This window comes from Lontra canadensis, unplaced genomic scaffold (genome assembly GCF_010015895.1).
Source record: "Lontra canadensis isolate GAN:19392208 unplaced genomic scaffold, GSC_riverotter_1.0 scaffold21, whole genome shotgun sequence".
In the NCBI taxonomy this organism is placed as follows: Eukaryota; Metazoa; Chordata; class Mammalia; order Carnivora; family Mustelidae; genus Lontra; species Lontra canadensis.
The window spans coordinates 19,875,978-19,903,445 of NW_022631015.1; the positions used below are offsets into that span (position 1 = coordinate 19,875,978).

Genomic DNA, 27,468 nt, shown 5'->3' on the forward strand with positions numbered 1-27,468 from the left:
GGTCTACAGATCTGATGCTTATCCCACCCCCAACAAAATTTACAATCAGAAGCAACAGGGAAAAGCCAAGGTAAGCTAAAGAAGCAACCGACTGAAGGCCTCGTATGGTTGGCTGGTTTACTGACTAAAAGTAAATAAATGTTGAAGCAACAGTAGAAAATGAAGATAAATGAGACCAGGAAGAAAGAAAGAAAAAGGTGTAAACAGGAGAGCTAGCCAGGGAAGGCCAAGGACAGCAGGAAGGACAGAGATGAAAAATAACAGTGCTGGTGAGCAGCAAGTCCCCTGAGGGGAGAAAGGATTTCAGGAATATGTGGGGAAAGACAAAGGAGCACAACTTGCGTCTAGAGTAGGTAAGATGTCTGGAGTTACTGACGTCTAGCTAAAACCCATTATCCCCCGGGCGCAGTGATGAGTGTATGGATTAAACTCCTAATGAAGACCTGGAGTCACTAAAAAAGGAAAACCATAAAACTTGCAGAAGAACACAGAGGCGGAAAGCTCCTGGACATCAATCTTGGCAATGATTTGGTTTTGACCTGTTCCCCAAACCAAAGGCAACAAAAGCAAACAAACTAGGTGGGACGACATCAAACTCAAAAGCTTCTGTGCAGCAAAGGAAATCATGGACAAAATGAAGCATCAACCTACTGCATGGGAGAAGAGATTTGCAAATCATCTCTCTGATAAGGAGCTACTATACAAAACAGATAAAGAACTCAGACCACTTCATAGGGGAAAAAAAAAACCAAAACCAAAAACCCTGATTTTAAAAAATGGGCATAAGATTCAGACACCTCACTGGTTCATTCAAAAGAGCATAAGACTCTTAATCTTGAGGTTTGTGAGTTCAAGACCCATACTGGGTATAGAGACCACTAAAAAAAATATATATATATATATATATATATAACTTTAAAATGGGCATAAGATCTGAATACTTTTTTTTTCAAAAAAGACATACAGATGATCAGCAGGTACATGAAGATGTTCAATGTTGCTGATTATCAGGAAAATACAAGTCAAAACCACAATAAACTACCCTTCACACCTATTAGATTATCAAAAATAGAATAAGTGATGGAGAAGACATGGAAGAAAGGAAACTCTTGTGCACTGCTGGTGGGAATGTAAATTGGTTCAGTCTCTATTGAAAAACAGTATGGAGGTTCCTCAAAAAATTAAAAATAGAGCTGCCGTATATTCCAGGAATCCTACTTTTGGGTATTTATCTGATGACAATGAAAACAAGGACTTGAAAAGATATTTGCACCCCCACATACACACCTTACTGCAGCATTAGTGACGGTAGCTGAGATAAGTGTCGCCAATGAAGGAATAAACAAGAGGTGGTGCGTGCGTCCATATAATGAAGACCACACACACATAAAAAAAGAATGAAATCTTGGCATTTGTAACAACATGGGTGGAACTTGACGGCATTATGCTAAGTGAAACAAGATAGAAAAACAAATACTGGAAGATCTTACTTATCTGTGGAATCTTAAAAAAAAGGGGCGTGGCGCCTGGGTGGCTCAGTGGGTTGAGCCTCTGCCTTCAGCTCAGGTCATGATCTTGGGGTCCTGGGATCGAGCCCCACATCGGGCTCTCTGCTTGGCGGGGAGCCTGCTTCCTGCTCTCTCTCTGCCTGCCTCTCTGCCTATAAATAAATAAATTCTTTGGGAAAAAAAAAAAAAAAAGCTCATAGATACACAGAACAGAAACATGGTTTTGACCTGTTCCCCAAACCAAAGGCAACAAAAGCAAACAAACTAGGTGGGACGACAGTTTGAGGGGGTTTGAGGTTTGAGGGGGGGGGTGAGTGAAAGGGGCCAATAGGTACAGACTTCTAGTTATAAAGTAAATAAATCCTGGGGATATAATGTACAGCACAGTGACTATTGTTAATAATATTGTACTGCATGTTTGACATTAAAAGGGGTAAATGGGTGGGGGGGTACACCTTGGTGACTCAGTCAGTTAAGGTAAAGTTTCCTAGTCTTGATTTCAGCTCAGGTCATGACCTTGAGGTCCTGAGATTGACCCTGAGTTGGAATCCATGCTCAGCAGGGAGTCTGCATGTTTCTCTCCCTCTGCTCTCACCCATGCTCATGCTCACACTCTCTCAAATAATTTTTTAAGAGCGTTTCTTTTTTTTAAATTTTAAGGTTTGTGAGAGAGAGCGCATGAGAGTGAACAGGGTGGGAAGGGAGAGACAGTGAGAAGGAGAGAGAAGCAGACTCCCCACTGAGCATGGAGCCCCAGGCAGAGCTCCGTCTCAGGACTCTGAGATCCTGACCTGAGCTGAAACCGAGAGTCAGAAGCTTAACTGACTGAGCCATCCAGGTGCCCTAAAAAGAGTAAATCTTAAAAGTTTCCAACACAAGGTCAAAATAGGGATGGCAACAGATGTTAACTAGACTTTCTCTCATGAGCATTTTGCAACATACACAAGTAACAAATCACTAGGCTGTACACCTGAAACTAAGATGGTATATATCAATCACACCTCCATTAAAAAAATTATAAACACTATCATGTCTTTGCAAAAAAAAAAAAAAAAAGAAGAAGAGACAATCTTCTTGGGTGGATTCGTATCTTGGCATCTATCACAGGGCACTGAAGTTAAAACCACCTTGTCCTCTATTAATTACTGCATAACAAGCCACCCAAAACACAGTGATTTGAAACAACGATTTAGTATTCTCATCATTCTGTGGGTTTGTCAAGCTGGGGGATTCCTCTGCAGCATTCATCTGGGATCCCTCATGTGTCTGCAGTCATCTGACCAGCTCACTGAAGTCCAAGACAGCTTGGGTCACATGTCTGGAACGTCTGCATTGGCAAGGCATTTCAGTTTTCTCCATAGGGCCTTTTATCCTCCAGTAAGCTAGACTAGATTCTTCACAGCAAGAAGATCTCACAGTGTCAAGAGGACAAATCCCAATATGGAGGCACTGAAAATTACCAAGACTCTGCATGGGTCTCGCTTGCTAATGTCCCATTGGCCCAAACAATGGCCATATGACCAAATCCAGTGTCAAGGGTTGGGCGGGGACTAGGAGTTAGGGGAGAAAGTGCACGTGAAGGCAGGAATACCAGAAAGTTGATTTGTCATAAACAATCCAAAACCCACTATAAATTTAAGAATTTAGGATATCAATAGTATTCCCAATACTTAGTACTTGCCTGATAAACACAGTCCATAATTCACCCCTGGGCAGTAGTCCTCCCTAGGGAGAAGTTTATAAATTCTACACATTTTGGGTGTTCTAGGGAAACAGTCTGTGGATGCACCTTTGAAATGTATATTATTATAAATTATGCACCTTGTATTTTTCCTTTATAGTGTAGTTTGACCATTTTGTTGATTTCTATAAATATATCAGGTGCAAGTAGATTTTATTACCCATCAGTTTTCTTTAGGGGTATCAAAGTTACATTATTGAATAGTTGGTAGACGAGCAGTGTTGGGGTCCGAAACTTGTGAAACTGACTGCAGTTTGAGTATTGAAGGACTAGCCGTCAGTTTTTTGCAGTCCCTGCTAGCCAGAGTGTCACTGAACTATTTGTTCAACAGTTACTGGTAATTTTTATTTGTGTGAGACTGTGGGACAAAACATGGTGGGGGGGGGCGGAGAGTGTGGGGGGAGGGGGTCTCGTGCTTCGGGAAACAGTGCAAAAAATCACAAAACCTTACTTTGCCAGCCCCACCTCTTCTCCAAGACCCACAAACGGTCTCAACGGCCCGCCTTGGCGTGGTGAATTTACTACATCATTGTTCGAACTGTGAACTTATTATACAACACCACACGGGATTCCTTTCCAGCTCGCGGGTATAACCCAACAGATGGTGCCGTCCCGGAGCCCAGCAGCTGGAAGGGACCCAGGCTGCGCTCGGCACACAGTAGGAGCACCATAAACGTTGATTGACTGAGTTCATTGCGGCGGTTGACGGGAAGCCATCCCTTCACCAGGCAGGGTCCTTATCTCCCAACAAGCCCACACCCCTACCGAGAGGCGGAGAGCTCGGAGCAGATGGCTGCTCCCGGGTGCCAGGTGGGCAGCACGGACCGCGCGGTACTGGGCACTGAGCACTTCGGTCCCGGTCCCGGCCCCACCCCCACCCCACCCCTCTCCTCCCCTCCCAAGAGCTCCCCCATCCCTGTCTGCACCACACGTGCTGTTAGGCCTCGATGGGATCCCGGGAGGGGAGGGATGGGAGCAAGGAGACCCGGTGCCTGGCGGAGCCCGTGCGTCCTGACCCCGCTGCCCGCCACGCGCCCGCGTCTCTTCTCGACCCGCGTCACTTGGCAGCCCGAGCTGTCTCCGAGCCTTCCCACCTCCCCTCTTCGCCTTCGAGCGCCTTTCTTTCTCCCCCCTCCTCTCGTCTTCTCTTTCTCTTACCTGACACTGGCTTCGCTGGCCTCTGCCCACTCCCCAGCGGCTTTCCCCTCCGCGCCAGACGCGCCCGCCCGCCCGCGCCCGCGCCCGCGCCCGCACCCGCCCTCCAACTGCGGGTCAGCTGGTTCGCTAACGCGGGCTTAGAGTTGCTCTTGCTTAAAAGCGTTTTTCCCTAAGTGGAATCAGCCGCTTTCCCCGCCGGGCTCCAGCTGTATCTGCTCCGACCTGGCTGTTGGGGGTGGGGAGGCTGTGGGTGTACCCGCATCCACACCGCGTGCTAGGGTCGCTGGGATAGTGTCGGGGCGCGGGGGGCGGGGGGCAAGTAGGTACCCCCCATCCTGGACTCTTGCTCTCAGGCCTGGCTACTGCGCAAAGTCAGAGACCCACGAACCTAAAGGGGACAAAGCGAGCCGAAACCCTAGTTCTTCTAAGTGACCGCGCCTGGGGCTCAGCCTCCACCAGCCATCTGCCGGCCAGAACTCCCTCCTCTCGGCCCCGAAACCTGGGGCTGAATCACTGGGGGCGCCGGGTGCACCCCTTGAGCAAGGTGCGACTTTCCTACCCCCTTCCCCCCTCCCCGCGACTGGCGAGGGGCGACAGAGGGCACCGGCCCTCCTGCCCCCTCTGCAGTCCCTAGGGAAGGGACCCTTGAGGGTTCGGGTGCAACCGACTGTCAGCCTCCGCCCCCGGCATCCGGCGTTCTCGTCGCCTCGCCTGACACGCGCGCACGCCCCGCACGGGTGCCCGGAAAGGCCAGGCGGCCGGGGCCTGCAGGCACCGGGGGCGGGGACGGCAGCGGGTGTCCGCGCGCGGCCGGCTAGCCGAGAGCGCGCAGGCGTGCGGAGCGCAGGTCGCGCGCACGCCAGAGGAGGGGGCGCAGGGGCTCTCAGTTCCGGGCAGTGGCGGGACCGGGCAACGCCGCCGAGGGCCGGGCGGGCTCGGAGTCGGAGGAGGGGCGCGCGGGCCACCCCCACCCCGCCCTGGTCCCCGCAGCCCACGCCGGTCGCGACTTCAAAGCAGGGCCGGGAGCGCGCGCCGGAGGGGCACGTCTTCCCGGGGGCAGCGTGCGCGCGCGCGCCTCCAGCTCCTTCCCGGCTCGTAAAACCTCCGCGGAAGACGGGTGTTAAAACGCTGCTGACAGGATCGCCTGAAACGTGTTTACAGTCGGAAAGACTTTCGTCCAAACGCACCGCCCGGGTCGATCCCAATTTATTTCCGCCCTGCGACTGTTATCCAAAGGCGAGGCGCGGCCGCGGCGGCGGAAGGAGGCCGAGCACCGGGAATCGTCGCCGCGTCCCCGCCGAGCCCAGCGCAGGGGGAGCGCCGCGTCCCCGGCCGAGGGAAACCATTTTTTAAGGAGGAGGGGGTGGCCTTAGCTCGTCCTTAAGTCGCTCGCGCCGTTTCTCCAAAGCCGCTGTCCCAAGCGGAGCGCGGCCGGCCGGGAAACCGCGTTCCGACTCGCTCGTGCCTGCTGCAGCAACACGATACGGACGTGGTAACCGAGAAGCTCCAGGTTCGGTTACCGCGTCCAAACGGGAGGCCGGCTTCGGCCTCCCCGGTCTCTGCGAGGGTCTGCCGAGTGAACAGGAGGCGGCGGTTGGTTTGCCTTAAGTTTTGATTTATGGGAGAAATCATCTGAATTCGCCGACATACCCTATTAACCGCTGATCGTTTAAATGCTACCTAAGGAAGGCAGAGTAGGGGAGGACGGTAGGGGTTCGGGAGGAGGAGGAGGCGAAGAAAGAAGTCCGACCATCCCCACGTTCTCCGGTCTCCGCGGGCGCAGGGAGGCTCAGCGCTGCCACCTGGCGGCTGCTTCTCCCCAGACTGGGAGCCCACCGGGCGCGGAGCCGACCCAGACTCCGGGTGGGTGTGCCTTGCCGGGGCCTGGCGAAAAGGAGCAGAAAAGCTCGAATTCAGGCTTCAGATTTACGTGACCCAGGCAGAAATACGTGTTCTGCTTGTGCTCGTGAGAAAATGGGAAGGAAAGGAAAAGGGAGTTTAGCATTGCCATAAAATGCTTGCTTAATGCTACCAGGCGCTACTCAGTGGTTAGGAGGGGGAGAAAAAGTGGTAAAAATCATTAGACATTCTTTGCCTCTTAGCTTATTCGAAGAGTGAAAATAAATCATGGATTTCATTTTGCCCCAGCCTCCTTATTTTGGTATTTTGTAAATAAGAGTCACTTCCATATGTTATTTTTCAATACAAACCCTGAAAGGGAAGTTAAAATTTCATGAGCCCAAAAAGGTTGAAGTGGAAGCTGTATTTGCCTACTTGATTGAGAAGTAAATCAGCCTCCGTTGGAGGGTTCTTTTCCCTCAAGTGTGGAACTGAAAACCCTGGGCCTTTCAGTTGACAAAGTCCAATGACATCGAATTTCCCAGGGCTGCTTCCCAGCCTGCTAAAGTAACAAAGACGGGGGAGGGGGGAGGCTCCCTACCCCCTCCATTTCATTTGAACTGAATACTTGTCAGGTTAGACCAGCTCCCACAGTCATGGTTTCTATAGCCAAGCCAAGGCAAAATCTTGCAAATCAGTGCAAATCCAGGAGATTTGTTAAACTAATTTCCCTTCAGTCCCCCCACCCAATGCTATAGGAATATATTAAGCAGTGCGATAGAATCCTATTTCCATCTATACCCCATACCATTTTATGGATGTGAGAGTTCATGTCGTACAGGTGTGTGAGAGCAGAAGAAATGAATTAAGAGATATTACATCCCAAACAATTCCATTATTTAATGGAAAATAAGATAATTTACCTTCATTCAAAATTTGAAATGTCTAACATCAGGGCCAATAAAGACAATTAGTTTATTATTCTAAAACAGGATTTATTTATTTATTTATTTATTTTTTGCAAAATTATCTTGGTTTGCTGTTAATATGGCTTAAAGAGTAACATTAAGAATTACTTCATGTACTGCAAAGCCAGCAGAGGGAACAGTGAGTACTGATTTAGTAGGGGCCACCAAATATCTGGTATTTGGGGAAAAAAATGTCAGTAACAAAGAACTGGTTACAAAGCGTATGAAGTTAGGTAATGAGAACAGAGAAATCTTTTCTCATTACTTGGTATTCAGAGGCCAAATACATTCCAGCATGCGTATGGTTGCTGAGTTGCTGAGAAAGATGGACTTTAATAAAAGCCATGTCAGATGTTTTCTTACATTTGAGAAGAAATACTCACATAGAAGAACAAACCTGCTTTAAGAGCCCAAGCATTCATACATACTATAATCATAAAGCCAGGGAAAATTACTAATATCATATTTCTTCAGTTCTAAGCACCTGTCCTCTTCATGTTCAACATCTCTGGCATAAGGAAAGGTCTTACAACCAGGGGCATCTCAATGTCTCACTGGCAGTTTTCCTTCCTTCCTTTAATGGTGTGTCTTAAAATCTACTGGATTTGTTAAAATACAGAATATACATTTCACAATAGAAATAGGCCAGTGGCTATTTTTTTCATATCTACTTAAAAAAAAAGAAAAGAAAAAAGAAAAACTGTGTGCAGGGCTCCTGGCTGGCTCAGTCAGTAGAGCCTGCAAAATTCTCTTGATCTTGGCGTTGTGAGTTCGAGCCCCACACTGCGTGTAAAGATTACTTGAAAATAAAAATCTTAAAATAAATAAATAAATAACTTGTGTGTTTTAAGCATAAACAAAATTACTAGTACTTCTTTGATGAAATCCCACTTTCCCCCATCATCTTCAGTGATGGAAGAAGCAAAGCTGGTTCTAAAAATGTAATCAGTTACACTGATGGTCACCTTGACTGACATCACAAACTAGCTACACAACTAGTACAACTCAAATCATGAGTTGGTACAAATTCCAAAGTAAATATTTTATTAATAAGTATTTATTCTTTTATTATCCTAGTGAAGATACTGACTTTATAAAGAACAAACCCTTTAGAGTAACTTCTCCATCAGAGTTTAAGACTGTTCCGGCGTCCTGGTGTGTACACCCAAGAAAATAAAATGCATGAGGACACACCCAACTTTGTTACATGCAAAAAAAGGTACCTGTGGGTTTCTGCTTGTTTGTTTAAGATTTGTTCCCCCACTCTAAAGGAAAAGTATATAAGTTGGGTAGTTATTGGTCAAAAATTATTTGCCTTAACTTGCAAAAACATTCTTGCTTGTGGTTGATCTTTACAGCTCCAGTCCCAGATGTCTCCAAAGGGTGTTCTTTTCAGTAAAATTCTAAATCTGACAACCTGGGCCTCTGGCCAGCCTACATACTTTAAAAGTTTGACAAGATGAATAGAAACCTGCTGCCTAGCACTAGTCTGATCGGAATCAAAAGCTCACTTAATTATGTCGGGTTGGCCCTTACCTAACCACCTATCTATCTCTGGCCTAGAAAAACAGTTGACTATTATGGCATTAATAAAGACCAATTTTTACTAGAATTCTAATTTTCACACAGTGGAATAGAGGTAATTTTTGTGGCCAAATAAACATGTATTCTGATTACCTGGCAAATTCTCCACAATACTCTTCCCCAAAGTTCCTTTTGTCTAAAATCTTGAAGACCACAGGCTTGCCACTGTTGTCCTTGTATGGCGCATATAACATGATCTGCGATTACTTCTTAAATGGCTCAGTCGGTAGAGCATACTACTCTTGATCTCAAGTACCTGAGTTCAAGCCCATGTTCGGTGTGGAGCTTACTTAAAAAAAAAAAAAAAAAAAAATCAGTGACCATCCTCAACTTGAGGCTCATGAACAACAATATGCTGATTCTACTAGAAGGAGTGTCTCTGGCATCTGAATTACCAAGAGAAAGATAATAGCATTCATGGAGGGTTTACAACACATCAAACTCACTGAACCCTCACAACAACCCTCCATAAAGTATCTCTTAGTGTTCCCATATCAAAGATGAGGAGAACTGAGACTCAAGCATCTCTGCAGAGTACAAACCCAGTAAGAAGGACTAGCATCTAGGTCTAACATGAATCCAGAGGTGCTGGTGGCTCCGGCTACCAGTCACACCACAGCCGTCTTTCCCTTGGCCTTGGCCTTTTAGCTCAGTTTGATTCAAGTAGCATAGGAGGAATATATAGGAGAAAGTATATAGAAAGGAAAGGAGTAAGAAGAGTTGGGGCAGGGAGAAAGAGAGCGCAGAAATCTTTAATTTTGAAAATGGGGAAAACAAATATTTAGAAAGTAAAAATGACCCCAACCCTTTACTCCATGTTACCATCCTATATGAAACTCTATGGAAAGTCTCCCCTTGAGTTAAGTAGGCAACACTGTGTAATGTGTTCCAAAGGAAAGCTCCTCTGTTTGGGCTATCCAGGATTTATAGGGGAGTTTAAATCATTAAATAAGCATAGTTAACCCCTGTTTGGTTAAGAGAGCAAGCAATTATTGCAAAAATTCCTCTTCTCTGCCTTCCACAAACAGCACAAAAATTGCTCTGAAGGGATTTACACAATACATCAACATCTGTGCTGTACCTAGAGCTGTTAAAATAATTGTGATGACAGGTGTCTAGGTACCACTTTCTTAATGGTTTTCAATAGCCATTGATTTATTGTTGTGGTTTTCCTTCCCCCTTTTACATCCTTGGTTTTATGAAGGATCCGAGGAACAGATTTTGCACTCGAGGCTGATTCTTTATTCCAGTACTGAAAAGAACTAATAAAAATAATCACTTGGCTTTTAAGCAGAAAGCTTCCATTTACAGTATTTCACCCTTACACCCCCCCAACTTCCAAGCCCCTTGTTATCTAACATAATGGTTAGAATACATTTCCGTCTCTCCCCTTAATAATTTCATGCATTAACATCCTCTTTACACACCACACGCGCGCGCGCACACACACACACACGCGCGCACACACAGCAAAAGGAAAAAAAGGCAGCAGAAATCTCAGCTGTACTTCTAGCCCTTTTAAAAAGTTTGCTCTGTAAATTGGAATGAGGTCAGATTTGGAGCTTCTCATTGCACGCGGAGATTATTATTGCATCGGGTTCCAAGCCAATGGGAAGGCCGGGGGAGGGGCTTGGCACGAGGAAGCGTTGGTTACAGCGGCTGATTGGCCGCGGCCAAGACTGTGAAAGGATAAAGAGGCGCGAGGCGGAATTGGGGTCTGCTCTAAGCTGCAGCAAGAGAAACTGTGTGAGGGGAAGAGGCCTGTTTCGCTCCGGGGTCTCTAGTTCTTGCACGCTCTCGAAGAGTCTGCATTAGAGGAACTCTGCCATTACCAGCTCCCTTCTTGCAGAAGGGAGGGGGAGACATACATTTATTCATGCCAGTCTGTTGCACGAAGGCTTTTTGGCTTCCTACCTTGCAACAAAATAATTGCACAAACTCCTTAGTGCCGATTCCGCCCACAGAGAGTCCTGGAACCAGAGCCTTTTTTGCTTTGCATGGTAGGGAAGGGACTAAGTGATAGAGACTATGTCGCTTTCCTGAGCTCCTGAGAGCGCTCGTGAACTGGAACCAACTGCTTCAGGGGAAGGAAAAAAAAAAAAAAAAAGACTTGCCTGGGAGGCGGCGAGAAACTTGCACTGGAAGCTTCAGCAGCCAGCATTCAAGAAACTCCTCTCCACTTTAGCACGGTCTCCAGACTCAGAGCCGAGAGACAGAGCAAACTGCGGCGCGGTGAGAAAGCGAGCGAGAGCGAGCAGCAGAGGGAGGGAGAGGAGACTCTCCAGCCTGGGAACTATAACTGCTCTGCAAGAGGCAGAGCGCTCCTTGCCCGCACCCTTTGGAGACTTTTCTCCCTGCGCCCAGCACCGCCCCGGCGAGTAGTGGAGGGGCCCGCACGGCCGCCGCGCGCGTCCTCCCGCTCGGCGTGTGCTTGGCCCGGGAAGCCGGGAGGGCCCGGCGATCGCGCCGCGGCGGCCGCCGCGAGGGTGTGAGCGCGCGTGGGCGCCCGCCGAGCCGGGGCCATGGTGCAGCAAACCAACAACGCCGAGAACACGGAAGCGCTGCTGGCCGGCGAGAGCTCGGACTCGGGCGCCGGCCTGGAGCTGGGCATCGCCTCCTCCCCCACGCCCGGCTCCACCGCGTCCACGGGCGGCAAGGCCGACGACCCGAGCTGGTGCAAGACGCCGAGCGGCCACATCAAGCGGCCCATGAACGCCTTCATGGTGTGGTCGCAGATCGAGCGGCGCAAGATCATGGAGCAGTCGCCCGACATGCACAACGCCGAGATCTCCAAGCGGCTGGGCAAACGCTGGAAGCTGCTCAAAGACAGCGACAAGATCCCCTTCATCCGGGAGGCGGAGCGGCTGCGCCTCAAGCACATGGCTGACTACCCCGACTACAAGTACCGGCCCAGGAAGAAGGTGAAGTCCGGCAACGCCAGCTCCGGCGCCTCGGCCGCCGCCTCCTCCAAGCCGGGGGAGAAGGGCGACAAGGTCGGTGGCGGGGGCGGCCACGGGGGCGGCGGCGGGGGCGGGAGCGGCAACGCGGGGGGCGGCGGCGCGGGCGGCGGCGGCGCCAACTCCAAACCCGCGCAGAAAAAGAGCTGCGGCTCCAAAGTGGCGGGCGGCGCGGGCGGCGGGGTCAGCAAACCGCACGCCAAGCTCATCCTGGCGGGCGGCGGCGGGAAGGCGGCGGCCGCGGGCGCCGCACCCTCCTTCGCGGCGGAGCAGGCCCTGCTGCCCCTGGGTGCCGCCGCCGACCACCACTCGCTGTACAAGGCGCGGACTCCCAGCGCGGCGGCGGCGGCGGCGGCGGGCTCGGTCTCCGCGGCCGCCTCCGCCTCTTCGGCCGGCCTCGCGGCCCCGGGCAAGCCCCTGGCCGACAAGAAGGTGAAGCGCGTCTACCTGTTCGGCGGCCTGGGCGCGTCCTCCTCGCCCGCGGGCGGCGTGGGCGCGGGCGCCGACCCCAGCGACCCCCTGGGCCTGTACGAGGAGGGCGGCGCGGGCTGCTCGCCCGACGGGCCGAGCCTGAGCGGCCGCAGCAGCGCCGCCTCGTCGCCCGCCGCCGGCCGCTCGCCCGCCGACCACCGCAGCTACGCCAGCCTGCGCGCCGCCTCGCCCGCGCCGTCCAGCGCGCCCTCGCACGCGTCCTCGTCGGCCTCGTCCCACTCGTCCTCGTCCTCGTCGTCGGGCTCCTCGTCCTCCGACGACGAGTTCGAAGACGACCTGCTCGACCTGAACCCCAGCTCAAACTTTGAGAGCATGTCCCTGGGCAGCTTCAGCTCGTCGTCGGCGCTGGACCGGGACCTGGATTTTAACTTGGAGCCCGGCTCCGGCTCGCACTTCGAGTTCCCGGACTACTGCACGCCCGAGGTGAGCGAGATGATCTCGGGAGACTGGCTCGAGTCCAGCATCTCCAACCTGGTCTTCACCTACTGACGGGCGCGCGCGCGGGCTGGGAGAAGAGGGCCAGGGGGCAAGAGAGGGAAGAAGAAAAAAAAGAAGAAGATTTAGACGAAGAAGAAGAAGAGAGAAAAGACAGAGAAAGAGTTGGGAGAGAAAAGAGGGAAAAAAAAAAAAAAGGAAAAAAAATGTGAGCGGGGCCGGCTTGCGAGGAGCGCAGCGGTGTTTTGGGGACCCGCACTCCCATCCCCCACCTCCCCGGCCGCGGGGACGCGGAGGAGGCGGCGGGGAGACGAGGGGCGACCTTTTATTGTTGTTCTTGATGTTGTTGTTGATGGCAAAAAAAGCTACTTGGAGTTTCCTCCCCTCTGCCCGAAGAGACCCCCCCCCATTCCAACGAGCTTCCGGACTTGGCTGGTGCCCCCCCCAGAAAAAGCCGACTTGGGTTTTTTTTTCTAGAGACTGAAGGAATCTCGTCCCTTTTTTCATCGCCCCCCCCCTTGCTGTTTTTGTTTTATTTTATCTCATTTCTTGGTCAAGAGAGGAGGGGGAAAAAAAAAGAAAGAAAAGAAAGAAACCCAACGCGCCCCTGGGGATTGAGTTCTCAGCACCCCCCGCCATCCCCTCCCCCCCCAAGAAGACAGAAAGCTCCGGGCGTGGAATTGGACCGACGGCAGATTGTGGGGGGGGTGGGGAGCAGGCTCGAACGCCGGGACAGAGAGACTCCACGCTGGCGGATTCCCGTTTTGCTGGGTTTTTCTTCCTTTTTCCCTTCCTTTCCTCTTCCTTCCTTCCTTCCTTTTTTTTTTTTTCTATTTTTTTTTTTTGCCCTTGCACCCCACCGCCCCCAACCCTCGGAGCCGGAGGAGGAGATGCCGAGTGCCCGGAGAGCCCCGCGGGGAGCCCGGCGAGGGGCGCGGGGCGGGGCGCAGGGGGGGCAGCGGAGGAACTGGGACGGATTTGCACGTTCGGGGGCAGGTGGCGCGTCCTGTCGGCCCCCGCACCCGGCACCCCCGAAATCAGTGAGGTGAGACTCCGCGGCCCGCGGGCGTGCAGGAGAGCGGACTGTTTGATGTGGTGCCGGGGGCCGTGCAGGGGCGAGTGGTTTCGGGCGGGGGGGGAAAAAAAGAGGTTTTTTTCTTCTCTTAAAATCGGAATCGTGATGGTGTTGGATTATTTCACTGGTGGGGTTAATATAGCATGTTATCCTGTCTATCTTTTAAAGATTTCTGTATAAGACTGTTGAGCAGTTTTTAAAATAGTGTAGGATAATATAAAAAGCAGATAGATGGCGCTATGTTTGATTCCTACAACAAAATTATCACCAGCTTTTTTTCATTCTTAACTCTTTAAAGGATTCAAACGCAACTCAAATCTGTGCTGGACTTTAAGGAAAAAAAAAAAAAGAACACAATTCAGGACCAAATTTTTTCTCAGTGTGTATGTGTTTATTCCTTATAGGTGTAAATGAGAAGACGTGTTTTTTTCCCTCACCGATGCTTCATCCTCGTATTTTTTTTTCCTTGTAAATGTAATCAGATGCCATTTTATATGTGGACGTATTTATACTGGCCAAACATTTTTTTTTCTTATTTTGTCCCTTTTTTACTTTAATCTTTGGTTTACTTTCTTTTCTTTCTTTTTTAACTTCCTTTATTTCTTCCTTCCTTTTTTTTTCTTTTGTTCTTTTTTTTTCTTTATTTTATTTTATTATTATTATTTTTTCTTTTTTTGGTAGTTTGTTGTTACCCACGCCATTTTACGTCTCCTTCACTGAAGGGCTAGAGTTTTAACTTTTAATTTTTTATATTTAAATGTAGACTTTTGACACTTTTAAAAAACAAAAAAAGACAAGAGAGATGAAAACGTTTGATTATTTTCTCAGTGTATTTTTGTAAAAAATATATAAAGGGGGTGTTAATCGGTGTAAATCGCTGTTTGGATTTCCTGATTTTATAATAGGGCGGCTGGTTAATATCTCACACAGTTTAAAGAATCAGCCCCTAATTTCTCCATGTTTACACTTCAATCTGCAGGCTTCTTAAAGTGACAGTATCCCTTAACTTGCCACCAGTGTCCACCTTTCGACCCCAGTCTTACAAAAAGGGGCGGAGAATTAGCCAAACACTGTTAGGCTTTTAAGAAAAGACAAATTTTTTTAAATAAAATACCATTCTGTCCAGAGGCTTTAAAACTGGTGCATTTACAGCAAAAAGGGATCCTGTAGCTTTAACTTGTAAACCACATCTTTTTTGCACTTTTTTTATAAGCAAAAACGTGCCGTTTAAACCACTGGATCTATCTAAATGCCGATTTGAGTTCGCGACACTATGTACTGCGTTTTTCATTCTTGTATTTGACTATTTAATCCTTTCTACTTGTCGCTAAATATAATTGTTTTAGTCTTATGGCATGATGATAGCATATGTGTTCAGGTTTATAGCTGTTGTGTTTAAAGATTGAAAAAAGTGGAAAACATCTTTGTACATTTAAGTCTGTATTATAATAAGCAAAAAGATTGTGTGTATGTATGTTTAATATAACATGACAGGCACTAGGACGTCTGCCTTTCTAAGGCAGTTCCGTTAAGGGTTTTTGTTTTTAAACTTTTTTTTTGCCATCCATCCTGTGCAATATGCCGTGTAGAATATTTGTCTTAAAATTCAAGGCCACAAAAAAAAAAAAAAAAAAAAAAAAGGTTTGGGGGAAAAAAAAAGAAAAAATCATGCCAGCTAATCATGTCAAGTTCACTGCCTGTCAGATTGTTGATATATACCTTCTGTAAATAACTTTTTTTGAGAAGGAAATAAAATCAGCTGGAACTGAACCCTAAATCTCGACTTTTGTCATTATTCTATGCCCAGAGCCCGAGATTGGGAGGGCGCTCCTCCCGGGTGGACGCTCTCCCATCTGCTTTAGCTGTGAAACAGTAACTTCTCCAAGGGCAGCCTGTTCAATGCTATCTTCCTGAGGAATACCAAGTTCCTCTTGGCCAGATTTGGCCAGCTCTGACCCTGAAATGAGTATGTGTCAACTCTACACGCTTTCTAGGAATTTTCAGAGTTTGCCACATTTAAATAAATGCCCTTTGTCTTGAAATTTTAAAAAGGGGGGGGAAGGGCAGCACGGAGAGGGTTCTTTACAGATGAAAACTGGCCGGCTGATCTGCATTTTAACCTCCTGTTCCTAACTAAAACTGCTTTCTCCTTCCCCAGCCCCATAGTTACTATCCAGCCGTGGCTAGAATCGCTTTACACGGATCAAGAACAAATAAGCCTTCTAAATGATCGATTTATTGTGGAGGAGGAAGCCATCGCTAATTTCGAAATGGAGAAGTTGTATAAATTTTTTCCTCCGAAGCAGAAAGGTTCACCCGGTGCTAGAAGATCTCCATTTTGTGCCATGCCCATTCTGTGGGTTCTTTATGTGAGAGAAATGCAGTAATAGGGAGGACCTGGAGAAGTGGGATCCCCTGAGGACCGACAGGAAATCCAACCCCACCCCCCACCCCGGTCCAGTGAGAAGCACGCATTCAGCTAGGGGAGATTTATACGTTTTATATGCATCAGACACAGCTGTATTCCAGAGGCCTATATGCATGGAGGAAAAAGGCCCATTAGGACTTGGTTTGGAACCTGCCTCTTGCTAAGTAGCGCTATTTCCTGTTTACTTGGAGGGTTAACTCTTGCCATTAACTAACAAAACCCATCTTCTCGTCCAAACGTTTGTTAATTAAAGGTGTGTGCTCCCTGCGTCTTCTAGGTTTTTAGCACTGGAGACAAGGGGTTAAGGAGCAGACGTGTTTGGAAATAATCTTTAACCCTCAGGACTGCTTGTAGGTAGGGGAGTATCCTGCATCCAAGGAGAAGAGATTTGGGGAGACTAGTACAAAACAAGCACATTTTTTTGCTCCAGGAAGAGCAGTAATCTCTACTTCCAGAATAATGTAACTGCAGTGTTTCAGTATAAGTTCACCTCTTTAAAATTATTACAGCTGCTAGTTTCCAATTTTTTTCCTTGTATTTTGCTAACATAGTTTTAATTGCACTTGTGTTCTACAATGGTAAGAAGGTCTTAAGGTCTTTTAAGAAGACCTTAAGAAAACATGGCAACTTGTGTCTCTTCAAAAACCTTTGCAATGGTGGGGGGGGCGGGGGACTTTTTTACAGAGTACTTAAATTTAATTTTTGTTCCTTGTCCTTAAACGAAAATGTGATTGTTTCATTTTTTTTTTTTTTTTCAGATCCAAAGTATCAAAACCTTGACCTAAGTGAAGCCAGTGTGATACATTTTTTACATTTTATTTTGGAGGGTTCTCCTTCTAGAACTGTGTATTTCCCCCTTATTTTTCATGTCAAGGCAGAGGCTTTGAATATTTTCTTGAAGAACTTTGATAATGTTCCTGTAAAGATAAAGGCCTCAGTGTGTGTGTCTTCCTAACAGGTGATAGAGAAACATTATTCTACTTTCCTCTAAAGCAGTTTTCTCATTCACAGGGAATCCTCATGCATTGGGTGATATAAGGCACCATAAACCTGAAAAATCAACCAGTTGAGTACGGCTCTTTCTTTCAGAACATTTGGATTGGCAGAAAAGAATAAATTTCAGATTTCTTTTTAAGGCCATCAGACCGTTTTCCCCTAAATACACTGCTTCTGGCCTTTGGCTCCATCAGAAATGTGAACCAGTAGTAGACTTGCTGATGCCATTTTGTCACTTCCTAGCTGAGTACCTATAAGTGCCAAGAAAAAACAGAGCTTGTAAGCCGATAGGGTGGGCTGAGTGCCTGAAATGGCTTCTTGGATCTGTGCTGCAGCTGCTCTGGGGACTAGGGTGGGGGTGCTGGGGACGCTCGGGGATTCTGAAGAAAGTGAAAGCGAAGTGTTGGGAAGTAAAAGGCAACATAAGTTACTAGGTATTTCCTGTACGCATAGGGTCCTCATGAATTAGAAACTGTGGTTTGAGGAATGCTAGGGGTCAGAATGTTTAATCATAAATTCAGAATAATTTAAGGATCCCATGGAGGCATCGGAAAGATCTTGTGTCCAGGGAAACTAAGGATTCTGCTAGAAATACAAATCCATCTTACCCGATCAGGTGTCTCAGGGTAGAAGGTTGGTATGCTTTATTTTTCTTGTGGTTTTGTTTTATGCCCCCCGCCCTTTTTTTCCCTTAGCATTTGAGACCTATACACTACTTTTTTAACCCATATTTGCTAACATCTATCCTCACCCCTCCTGTCCATCCTGGAAAATTCTCTCCAGATGCATTTCTAGATCTTTTACTCTGGCTGTCTTTCAAAAACCAAAGTGGAGAAGGGGGTGCATGGTGTTTCAGACTCAAAATCTACCAGATTCCCGTCTATCCAGGAAAGAATGCGAAATTCACATGCTGCCCCTTGAGGCTTTTCACAAGATGGCTTTAGCCCCCCTTTCCAGTTCTCCAAAACTCCCAATGTAGCCAAACTGGTCTCCCATTCCACTGGAAGTCTTGGAGGACTGGAACCAGGCCTTAACTACTTCTGGGGTCCCCAGATCTGCCTTCCCTGGTTCAGCTGCATATAACAAATGTTTTAAGACTTGTCTGTTGACTTCACATTTACATTGTTTCAATGGGGTCTTAAGAGCTTCCAAAATGCTTTTACGTATTAGCCTGCTCACTATAGCAGCTGTGGTCAGTGAGGTCCCTGGACTTAAACCAGGCTGGGAATTCTAGCTCAGGGACTCTAATCAAATTTCTCAGCCTCTTTACACCTCAGTATTCTGTTAAATAGGAAGAATGCTATCTGACACATAAGGCCATTGTGAATATGGAGCAAAATTACTCAGTGTAGAATACCGGTGTAATGCCTAGCATACCATAAGGGCTCATTCAATGCTAGTTCCTTACAGTATGGGTGGTTATAGAAAAGACAGCACCTGCACAAGCCTGCTACAGTGCCAGCAACATACAAGACCCTAAGTTCCTAAAAATAAATGCCCCAGAATCAGTGTCTTCCCGTCTGATCCATGAGCCCCTACATCAGAATCACCTGGACATTCTTGTGAAGGGCAGAGATTATAAAGATGACCAGACTCAGGTTGGGCCCTAATTAACGCCCCCCCCCATATTTGCAGCGTTCCCTACACTTGAGAATCCCTGCCCCCATGGCATTTTCGCATCTTCTCCCAGTAAGTGTGCTGCAAGGGATCACTACTCCCTTTCTTTATATGGAGAAATTGAGTTCAGAGTGGCTCAGTGACTGGTCTGAGGTCAGGAGGTCAGAAGTGAGAGAAAGGGCACAGAAACCCCTTCTTTTTCCTTTTTTCCATTTTATTTTATTTCTTTTCAGTGTTCCACATTCATTGCTTATGCACCACACCCAGTGCTCCATGCATTACGTGCCCTCCCTAATACCCACCACCGGGATCACCCAACCCCCCACCCCCTCCCCTCCAAAGCCCTCAGTTTGTTTCTCAGAGTCCACAGTCTCTCATGGAAACCCCTTCTTGAGCCAAGTTCTGATTTCAGTTCTAGATGTCTTCACTTCAGTAACAGAGAAACAGACATTAGCCAAGGCCTTAGGCCTGTGGGCCCAGATTCTGTCAGCCCTCTGACTGGCGATCCACTTCCCAAAGAGGCTCTCCTACTATCCTGGTTGAAAGAGCTAGATTAAGTGATGAGCCAGGGGCGCCTGAGTATCTCAGTCGTTGGGCACCTGCCTTTGGCTCAGGTCATGATCCCAGGGTCCTGGAACCCAGACCAGCACGCTCAGCGAGAAGCCTGCTTCTCCCTCTCCCACTCCCCCTGCTTGTGTTCCCTCTCTCCCTGTGTCTCTCTCTGTCAAATAAATAAATAAAGTCTTTTAAAAATTAAAAAAAAATTTTAAGTGATGAGCTGGGTTGAATATTTGCATATATTCCATTTCAACCAAATGTGCTCCGATAAAAAAATAAACTCCGAGACTGAAGATTGGAAGAAGTAACTGAGACAGAGGAGAAGAGAAAGGTATAAATACAGAGAGCGAAACTTCTCTTTGCTGCCTCAAAGGCAGAGAGATTCCAGCAAGTGAGAAAATTGGAAATTATGCAGAGGAACACATTCAGTCTTTATAGAGAGGGCCACAAGCTACCCATTATATCCTAATGAGATTGACCGTTGGCTACAGTTAACTTGAAGGGTTTTATGGTTTCCTGCATGTGTTGTTTTCCTTCTCGATCTTAAAAAGAAGAAGGAGGAAAAAAAAACCAAAAACCCTCACATCACCCAGCGGTATTTCCCTGGGGGCTCTCTGACCAGGCTGCGGCATTTCGGGTTGTGCCTTACTTAACCGTGTGTCTCCCTGCCTCTGTCAGGGGGGACAGGTGATAGTAAGTTTCGCCCATTTTGTTTTCTTCTGGCACTTTCCATTCGGGGCAGTTGGTTTATGGAGGACGGCCAGACATGCCGGGCCGAAGTCTGGTCATGGCAGGAAGATTTTCGAAGGGCCTACCTCTACCTTGGAGATTTTTTTGGAGCAACGTTGTAGCTCATCTGTGTGCCAATACGCAATGATGCTTTGCATCACACATAAGACATTCAAATGATACTCAGTTTGAGGTGGGTTTTTGGTTTGTTTTTCTTTTTAAGGGTAGGCCGTGACAGAAGAATCAAATGAAATATCGTCCTTGAGCCTGCTTGGTTCCCTAGATACCTTCCCCTATACATAATTCTTTGGACTAGTTTTTAAACACATAACAAATGTGCTGTTTCCTGACACAGTCTGCAGTTGAAAGACAGGAGGCAACTGAAAACACTATTATGCTTCAGATAGTCAATGCCCAGCCCTGGAGCCCGATGATTGGCTGAAGTGTATGGTGCATATCACTGCTTTTGTAAGAGCTAAGGCAGAGCCTTATTTAACAATCAATTAGCTCCCGTTGCATAGGTGGTTAATTGCCACTTTCTTACCAGCTCTTGTCCTAACTTCCCTAGCTCCAACACCTAAAACCTGTGAAAATACCTCTTCAGGAACTCCTGACCTTCATCTTGGCCTCTGCTTTCTCCCTCCCCTTTCCCACACTCCCAATGTGGCCCTTTTATCTCTCTTGTTTGCCAAGCCCCTGAGACACTGAATAATTTATTTGAAGTTCCTGGGAAGTTGTGGGACTTTAGACTAAAAACACATTGCACTTTGTTCCTCCCCCTGGCCAGAGTAGGTCCAGAGGCCTGTCATTTGAAAGACGGGATGCTAATACATTTGAGGACTTGCTAACAGTTTTAATTTATGTTGGGGGTGAGCACCCAGAAAAAAATTGGGGTGTGGGGCCGGGGAAGGTGTTGCTGAAGGTGAAAAGTACTTTGCATTTCCCAAATAGAGTCGCCCAAAGACTCTTCCCAAATAATCTCTCAAGATGGTAGTAAGTGTGCTCTGAACACATACCTGTAGTCACGTAGATTAAAAAACATTGGTTTAGGAGGATCTCCAGTTTCGAGTGTTATAACAACCTATTTGTGCAAACATGGGGGAGTTTTTCTTGAGTAGCTCCCAGAAATGGAATTGCTAGGTCTTCGTGTCAGAAACATAGGCTCATGACGGGTTTCCCATCCTGGAGCTGGTTAGGTATGAAGTGGGTGTTGGAGATAAATTTAAAAAAAAAAAAAAAATCACTGATAGGTCTAAGATTAAAAATTAAACAAACTCAAAAAAATAAAAATTGGGCGCCTGGGTGGCTCAGTGGTTAAAGCCTCTGCCTTCGGCTCAGGTCATGATCTCAGGGTCCTGGGATGGAGTCCCACATCGGGCTCTCTGCTCAGCGGGGAGCCTGCCTGCTCCTCCTGTCTCTCTCTGCCTGCCCCTGCCTACTTGTGATCTGTCAAATTAAAAAAAAAAAAAAAAAAAAAAAAAATTGAACCAAACTTTGAAAACAATCCTTTCCCCTATCCCCAGAGAGGGTGGATAGATTATTTTCACACGTAAACAGGAATATCTGTAAATCATTCTGAGATGATGTTTCTATCACAAGTCTCTGATAACATACCTGATTTAAAAAAACACAACATCACAGAAATAGCCTTGATCCCCACCCCATGGTGCCAGTGCATAGGGTCTTTTTCTTTTTCATTAGAACTCACCAGGCTGGTTCTCATTGTTGTGCTATTGGCTTCACTCTCCTTAGGCTCTGTGTTTGCAAGAAACAGAGGCTCACTCAAGTAACCTAAATCATGGGGCTCTATTTCAAAGAAACACATGATTGTAAGGGAACTATAAATTTCACGAGCGTTCTGGAAGAAACACAATTTAAAGTCCATGGATCTAGTGAGCACCGTTCCTTGGTTGCCGAATTTCACATCAAGAAGGTGTGGATATTAATACTGATCAGGTATGCTCTTGGTTTTCCTATGTGTCTTGACATTCTCCCAATACCAGATTCTTTTTTTTTTTTTTTTTAAGATTTTATTTATTCATTTGAGAGGGAGAGAGGCAGAGAGAGCACAGACACAGGGAGAGGCAGAGGGAGAGGGAGAAGCAGACTGCCCACTGAGCAGAGAGCCTGTCATGGGGCTTGATCCTGGGCCGGGAGATCACGACCACAGCAGAAGGCAGATGCTTAACTGACTGAGCCACCCAGGCAACCTCCCCCCCAATACCAAATTTTTGGTTCTTTTTTCCATGTATTATCCTCAAAATCCCTTTTAAAATGGAACTCTGCATTCCTACTTATCCCACCCCTCTATTACTGCCTTTGCTCCTAGGGTCCGAAACCCTTCATACTTCCTTTTACATCCTTTCTTTGTCCTCTCCGAATTCTGGGAGAGTAAACCCAAGGTTCACAGAACATCACCCTTCCTCGTCTACTATCCATACTATTCTCACTTGAAACAGTTTGATTTTTATCTATTTACTATACTAGGTCTTTTCTCTGTAGCCTTATTTTTGGCATGGAGGCCTCAAGGATATAAACAGTGGGATGAAGTATACCACATTATTTTTTTTTTAAGATGTATTTATTCATTTGATAGAGAACACGAAGGGGAGGGGCACAGGGAGAAGCAGCAGACTCTTTACTGAAAGCTCATGGGGCTCAATCCCAGGACCCCAAGGTCATGACCAAAGTCAGATGCTTAACTGACTGAGCCATCCAGGTGCCCCAGTATACCACATTCTTAAAGACAGTGTCCAGTGTTGGGGGCCAATTATCAAATGTAGTACTCTCCTTCTCACCCCACTGGCCAAGTCCAAGTAAGCAGAGGAGGGAAGGAAAAGAATCAGAGTCTTGAGACATCCCTGTGGGGAGCACAGCAGACCTTGTCCCGTTCCAAAGCCAAGTGATGGGAAGTTCTGAGGGATTCTCCAAGGGATTAGGGTGCCTGTAAGAAGTGGGATTGGCATTCTGTTGGGTCATGAGTTTAGGCAGCTGAGTTGGAATCAGCAGAGAGGGTAAGAGGGCAGTGGCCAGTTATGTAAACGAGTATTTGTATTGTTTCCTTTGCTCCGTTCACCCCCCAACACACTAGAGGAGCTAAATTATGAAGTGGCATGGGAAGAAAGCATTTTTACATTTCGAGCTACTCAAATTGTGGGAAAGAGAACAGAATATTTAAGTCAAGTCTGAGGGTAAATTTTAAAACTATGGACTTGCCTTTTTTTTTAACATTTTATTTTTAAGTAACCTGTATGCCCAACATGGGGCTCAAACTTATGATCCCTAGATCAAGAGTCACATGCTCTACGGACTAAGCCAGCCAGGCATCCTGAAAACTCTATGGACTTTTTTGTTGTTGTTGTTGTTGTTGTTGTTAAAGATTTCTGTATTGATTTTAGAAAGAGAGTGAGCCTGAGCAGGGGTAGGGGCAGAGGGAGAGAGAACCCTCAAGAAGACTCCATGCAGAAGGCAAAGCCCAATGCAGCGCTCAATCCCAAGATTCTGAGATCATGAGCTGAGCCAAAATCAGGAGTTGGCAGCTTAACCAACGGAGCCACACAGGTGTCCCTATATGCACTCTTTAATAATTGGAAGTGACCAGGAAGTTATGGACTCTAATACCACAATGTTATTAGACACTGTTTTGTTTTATTCTTGCTCTGTGATGCCAATCTTATCGCACTATACTCTACTGGTGGGACATCTGTGTGGCAAATGGTAAAAGATAGTTTGGGATGGACATAAGACGCCTTTACACATAAGAAAGGGTGTTCATCCCATCTAGTCCTCATGAAGCCCAAAACTCACTACTCCCTTTCTTTCTCTCTGAAACAGATGTGCTCAAAGAAAATCACACATAAACATGTAACCAGAACAGTTCCTCTTTCATCTCTTTTACATAAAAATTCTATTTAAAAAAAATGAAAGAGAAAAAATGCTTTGGGATATAAAATAAAGTCACTGATCACAGAATTATTTTTTCGGTAGGCTCTATACCCAGCATGGAGCCCAAGGTGGGGCTTGAACTCAAGACCCTGAGATCAAGAGTCAAACCCTTAACTGATTGAGCCACCCAGGCACCCCATGATCATAGAATTTGTAACTTTTTAGATTCCAAAGAAGCATTAGAGGCCATTTGACCCATTGCACTAGATTAATCCTACCAAATCCCCCAACTCTAACATAATCCTAGAAAGCAGAGGTCTACAGTCTCAAATTAACTATTATTTTCCAAATTGTTATTAAAATCCCTGGCCCCTCAAAATAAAATAAAATCCAGTGTCTTTCCATTAGGACTACTCTTAGGTTGATATTAGAAGTACATCAGTATGATTAAAACTTAAATCAAGTGCTTCTCAGTTTTTTAAACTAGACATATTTACATTTTATTTTTTAAAAAAGATTATTTATTTTAGAGAGGGAGAATATGGGGGTGGGGGGAGTCAGAGGAAGAGACAGAAAGAGAATCCTCAAGCAGACTCCTGACCCCGGGATCTCGACCTGAGCTGAAATCCAGAGTCAGATGCCAGCCCACGGAGCCACCCAGGTAGCCCTAGACATATTTAATTTTAAAAACACGATACTAGTTAAGTTCAATAAAGCTGTCCACTCGTAAAAGGGTGAGTAATTTGACAAAGTGAAGGGAGAACATTCAGGAGACACGGCAGGACATCTTCAGCTGTACGTTAGTAATTGGTCGCCATTTTGAAAGGCTTGCTGACAGCAGGGCCCTTGGGAATCTCCCAATAATTTTCCCTTCCCCTTCCAAACCCACATGTTCTCCAAAAGAGTGGGAGGGTGTTATGGTCCATGTTGCAACATTGCAGATACCTATTATGTCCAAATACCTTTACCTAATACATGTAAACCCATATTACTAACAAGATTGGCTCAAAGAACTTCTCAATAACCCTCAAGCATGTTATGGATGAAACTCCCCCCCAAATAATTAGGGAGTAGAAAAATGCAAGATATTCCCATTTCCTCCAGGCGCACTTGTAAGAAGACAGGCATTTGCACACGAGGACTGCCGTTGTTTTCTCTTTTTGGCTGCCATGAACAGCGGCCATAACAACCGTGCAACGTTGACAGACAAACCTGACCAAAGGTAACTGAAACTGTTTATCTCTGGGGGTCCCTACCATAAGTGGCTGGTGCCCACTGTGGTTCTCTAACCTGTTCCTACTCATCAGGGAAGGCTCTCCTCAGAGAATATGTCCCACCCCTTGATTCCCGAGTGGTTCAGTCCCTGGGGAGTCCCTGGGGAGGGAGCTCTTTTCTCTCTATCTCTGTGCCATCTCTGATTCAAGTCGGTCCATCTGGAAGTAATATTCCCCAAGCGTTTAAACCGGAGCTCGGCTCTCCACAAGTGACTGCATGTTTCCTGAAACCAACTATTGGCAGCTGTTACTAGGCATTTTCTGCTTTTTAGATACCTATAATTACACCAATTATGCCAATCATTGATGTTTATAAAGGATTTAAAATTTTACACACCCAGAAGAGTCTATCGGAAAGCAGCATCTGAGGCAGAGTGACACCCCATGGAGGGACCTATATGGCCATTGTAATTGCTGCAGAGAGTCCCTTAAATTGAGCGTCAGCAGAGTGGGTGAGGCTCTTAGGAGCCTGTACGTCTTCGGCAAGTTAATCCTGTCTCTGGAATAAAATTCTGTTTGGTTAAGGACCACAGAACTTGATCTAACTTTATTTCTGAAGGAAGGAGAAATGTGTCCAGGCAATGAAATGAGGTGTTTGACCTCAGACATTCTGAATGGCAACAGGAGGACGAGATGGGTGGGCGTTCACCTCCCGGTCTCTACCTCTGGGTACAATAAAAGGCTAGACTGGTCAGCGCGCTGACCCAGAAAGTAAAGAGCAGTCCTAGTGGGCCAGAGGGGCCATATGAGAGCCAACAGCAAAAGGAAAGCTTGGTTGGTACAGATCCTGTCTTTATTTTAAAAAATGTGATACTTTGGGGCACCTAGCTGGCCCAGTCAGTATGGCGTGGGACTCTGGATCTTGGGGTTGTGAGTTCTGGCCCTTCGCTGGGCATAGAGCTTGGTTTAAAAAAAAGAAAAAATTAAATTATATTATATTAAAATGTGTTACTCTTGGGTGCCTGGGTGGCTCAGTGGATTAAAGCCTCTGTCTTCGGCTCAGGTCATGATCCCAGAGTCCTGGGATCGAGCCCCATATTGGGCTCTCTGCTCAGCGGGGAGCCTGCTTCCCCTCTCTCTCTGCCTGCCTCTCTGTCTACTTGTGATCTCTGTCTGTCAAATAAATAAATAAAATCTTTTTAAAAAAAATGTGTTACTCTGTTCATCATGGATTTCTTGACTTTAGTTTTGACTTACGAAAATATTGCATGGAAAAAATAAAATATTGCATTGGGGTACGCGTTATCTTGATTACTGAGTGGCTTCCCCTTAAGTTTTGTGCATGGATGAGTACCTCACTTGTCTCCTCCTAACCCATACCCTGGGTCCCCTAGGGTGGGCTTGGAATGTGGTTTGCTGGCTGGGTGGAATGGCCTTACACTTGAGTCTCTTTGATATGCCTGCATTTTATTTATTTGCCATTTGCCCATCAGAGAGCTGGGCAGAATTTAACTATTTTTAATTGAGTTCCAACATTGGCACAATTGTCCTTAATTGTTAGAGTGTCTAAGAATTGTCTAGGGTGCTTGTTAAAAACCCAGATTTCCAGTCCTTGTGCCCAGAAATTGGGATTTACTGTGCTGAAGTGGGATTTGGATCTCTGCCTACCTGGGCCTTTAGATAAAAAGTTTCTGATGCAGGTGGTTTACGAACCATGCCTGTTTAAAAGGTTCTATTTCAGGGGAAAGTTGTATTTTGTGGGTCATACTCTGTTCCCATCAAGGACAAAGGGGATTTTGGCCGCCCATGGTCCAGCCACCAAAACAGTTTAACAATAAGAAAGTTACTCTCCCAAGTCAGCCCTATGAAGAAAGGAAACCTAGAGCCAGAAAGTTCTGCCACGCTATGCAACAGCCACCCCCAGCAGGTAGGATTTTCTGATAATTTGGCAGACGTTAAATAAACAACACATGGGCACGCTCTTGATCTCTAAAAGCAACTCACAAATGTGAGGAGTTATTGCTAAGTTTAGAGACACTTAAGAAGTTCCACAGAATGTAACATTCCTTTGTAAATTTTCATTCAGCCAAGTTTTCTTAATTTAATAGGATTATGCCCTCATGGAATGCCTTCACAGCATTTCTGAAATTGAAGTCTGAGGACCTCCTATTTACTATGCTGATAAGGGGGCTTTTCCTGAAAACGTTATCTGGATGCCCCCCCTCCCCATGCTTCTTCGCAGCCTGGGGCACCTGTGGAAAGTCGTAGTGTTATCTACATCAGG

The 27,468-nt window shown here is 46.7% G+C and overlaps 1 protein-coding gene across 1 annotated transcript; it reads left to right on the top strand.

The window, feature by feature from the left end:
* Positions 1 to 10,335: 10,335 nt before the first annotated feature.
* On the top strand, positions 10,336 to 12,791 carry SOX4 (SRY-box transcription factor 4). The gene has a single exon (XM_032861634.1). The coding sequence runs from the start codon at positions 11,321 to 11,323 to the stop codon at positions 12,734 to 12,736; it is 1,416 nt and encodes a 471-aa protein (XP_032717525.1). The 5' UTR covers positions 10,336 to 11,320; the 3' UTR covers positions 12,737 to 12,791.
* Positions 12,792 to 27,468: the final 14,677 nt, after the last annotated feature.

Coding starts and splice junctions, on each gene's coding strand:
- SOX4 (XM_032861634.1), top strand. CDS start 11,321: ATGGTGCAGCAAACCAACAACGCCGAGAACACGGAAGCGCTGCTGGCC.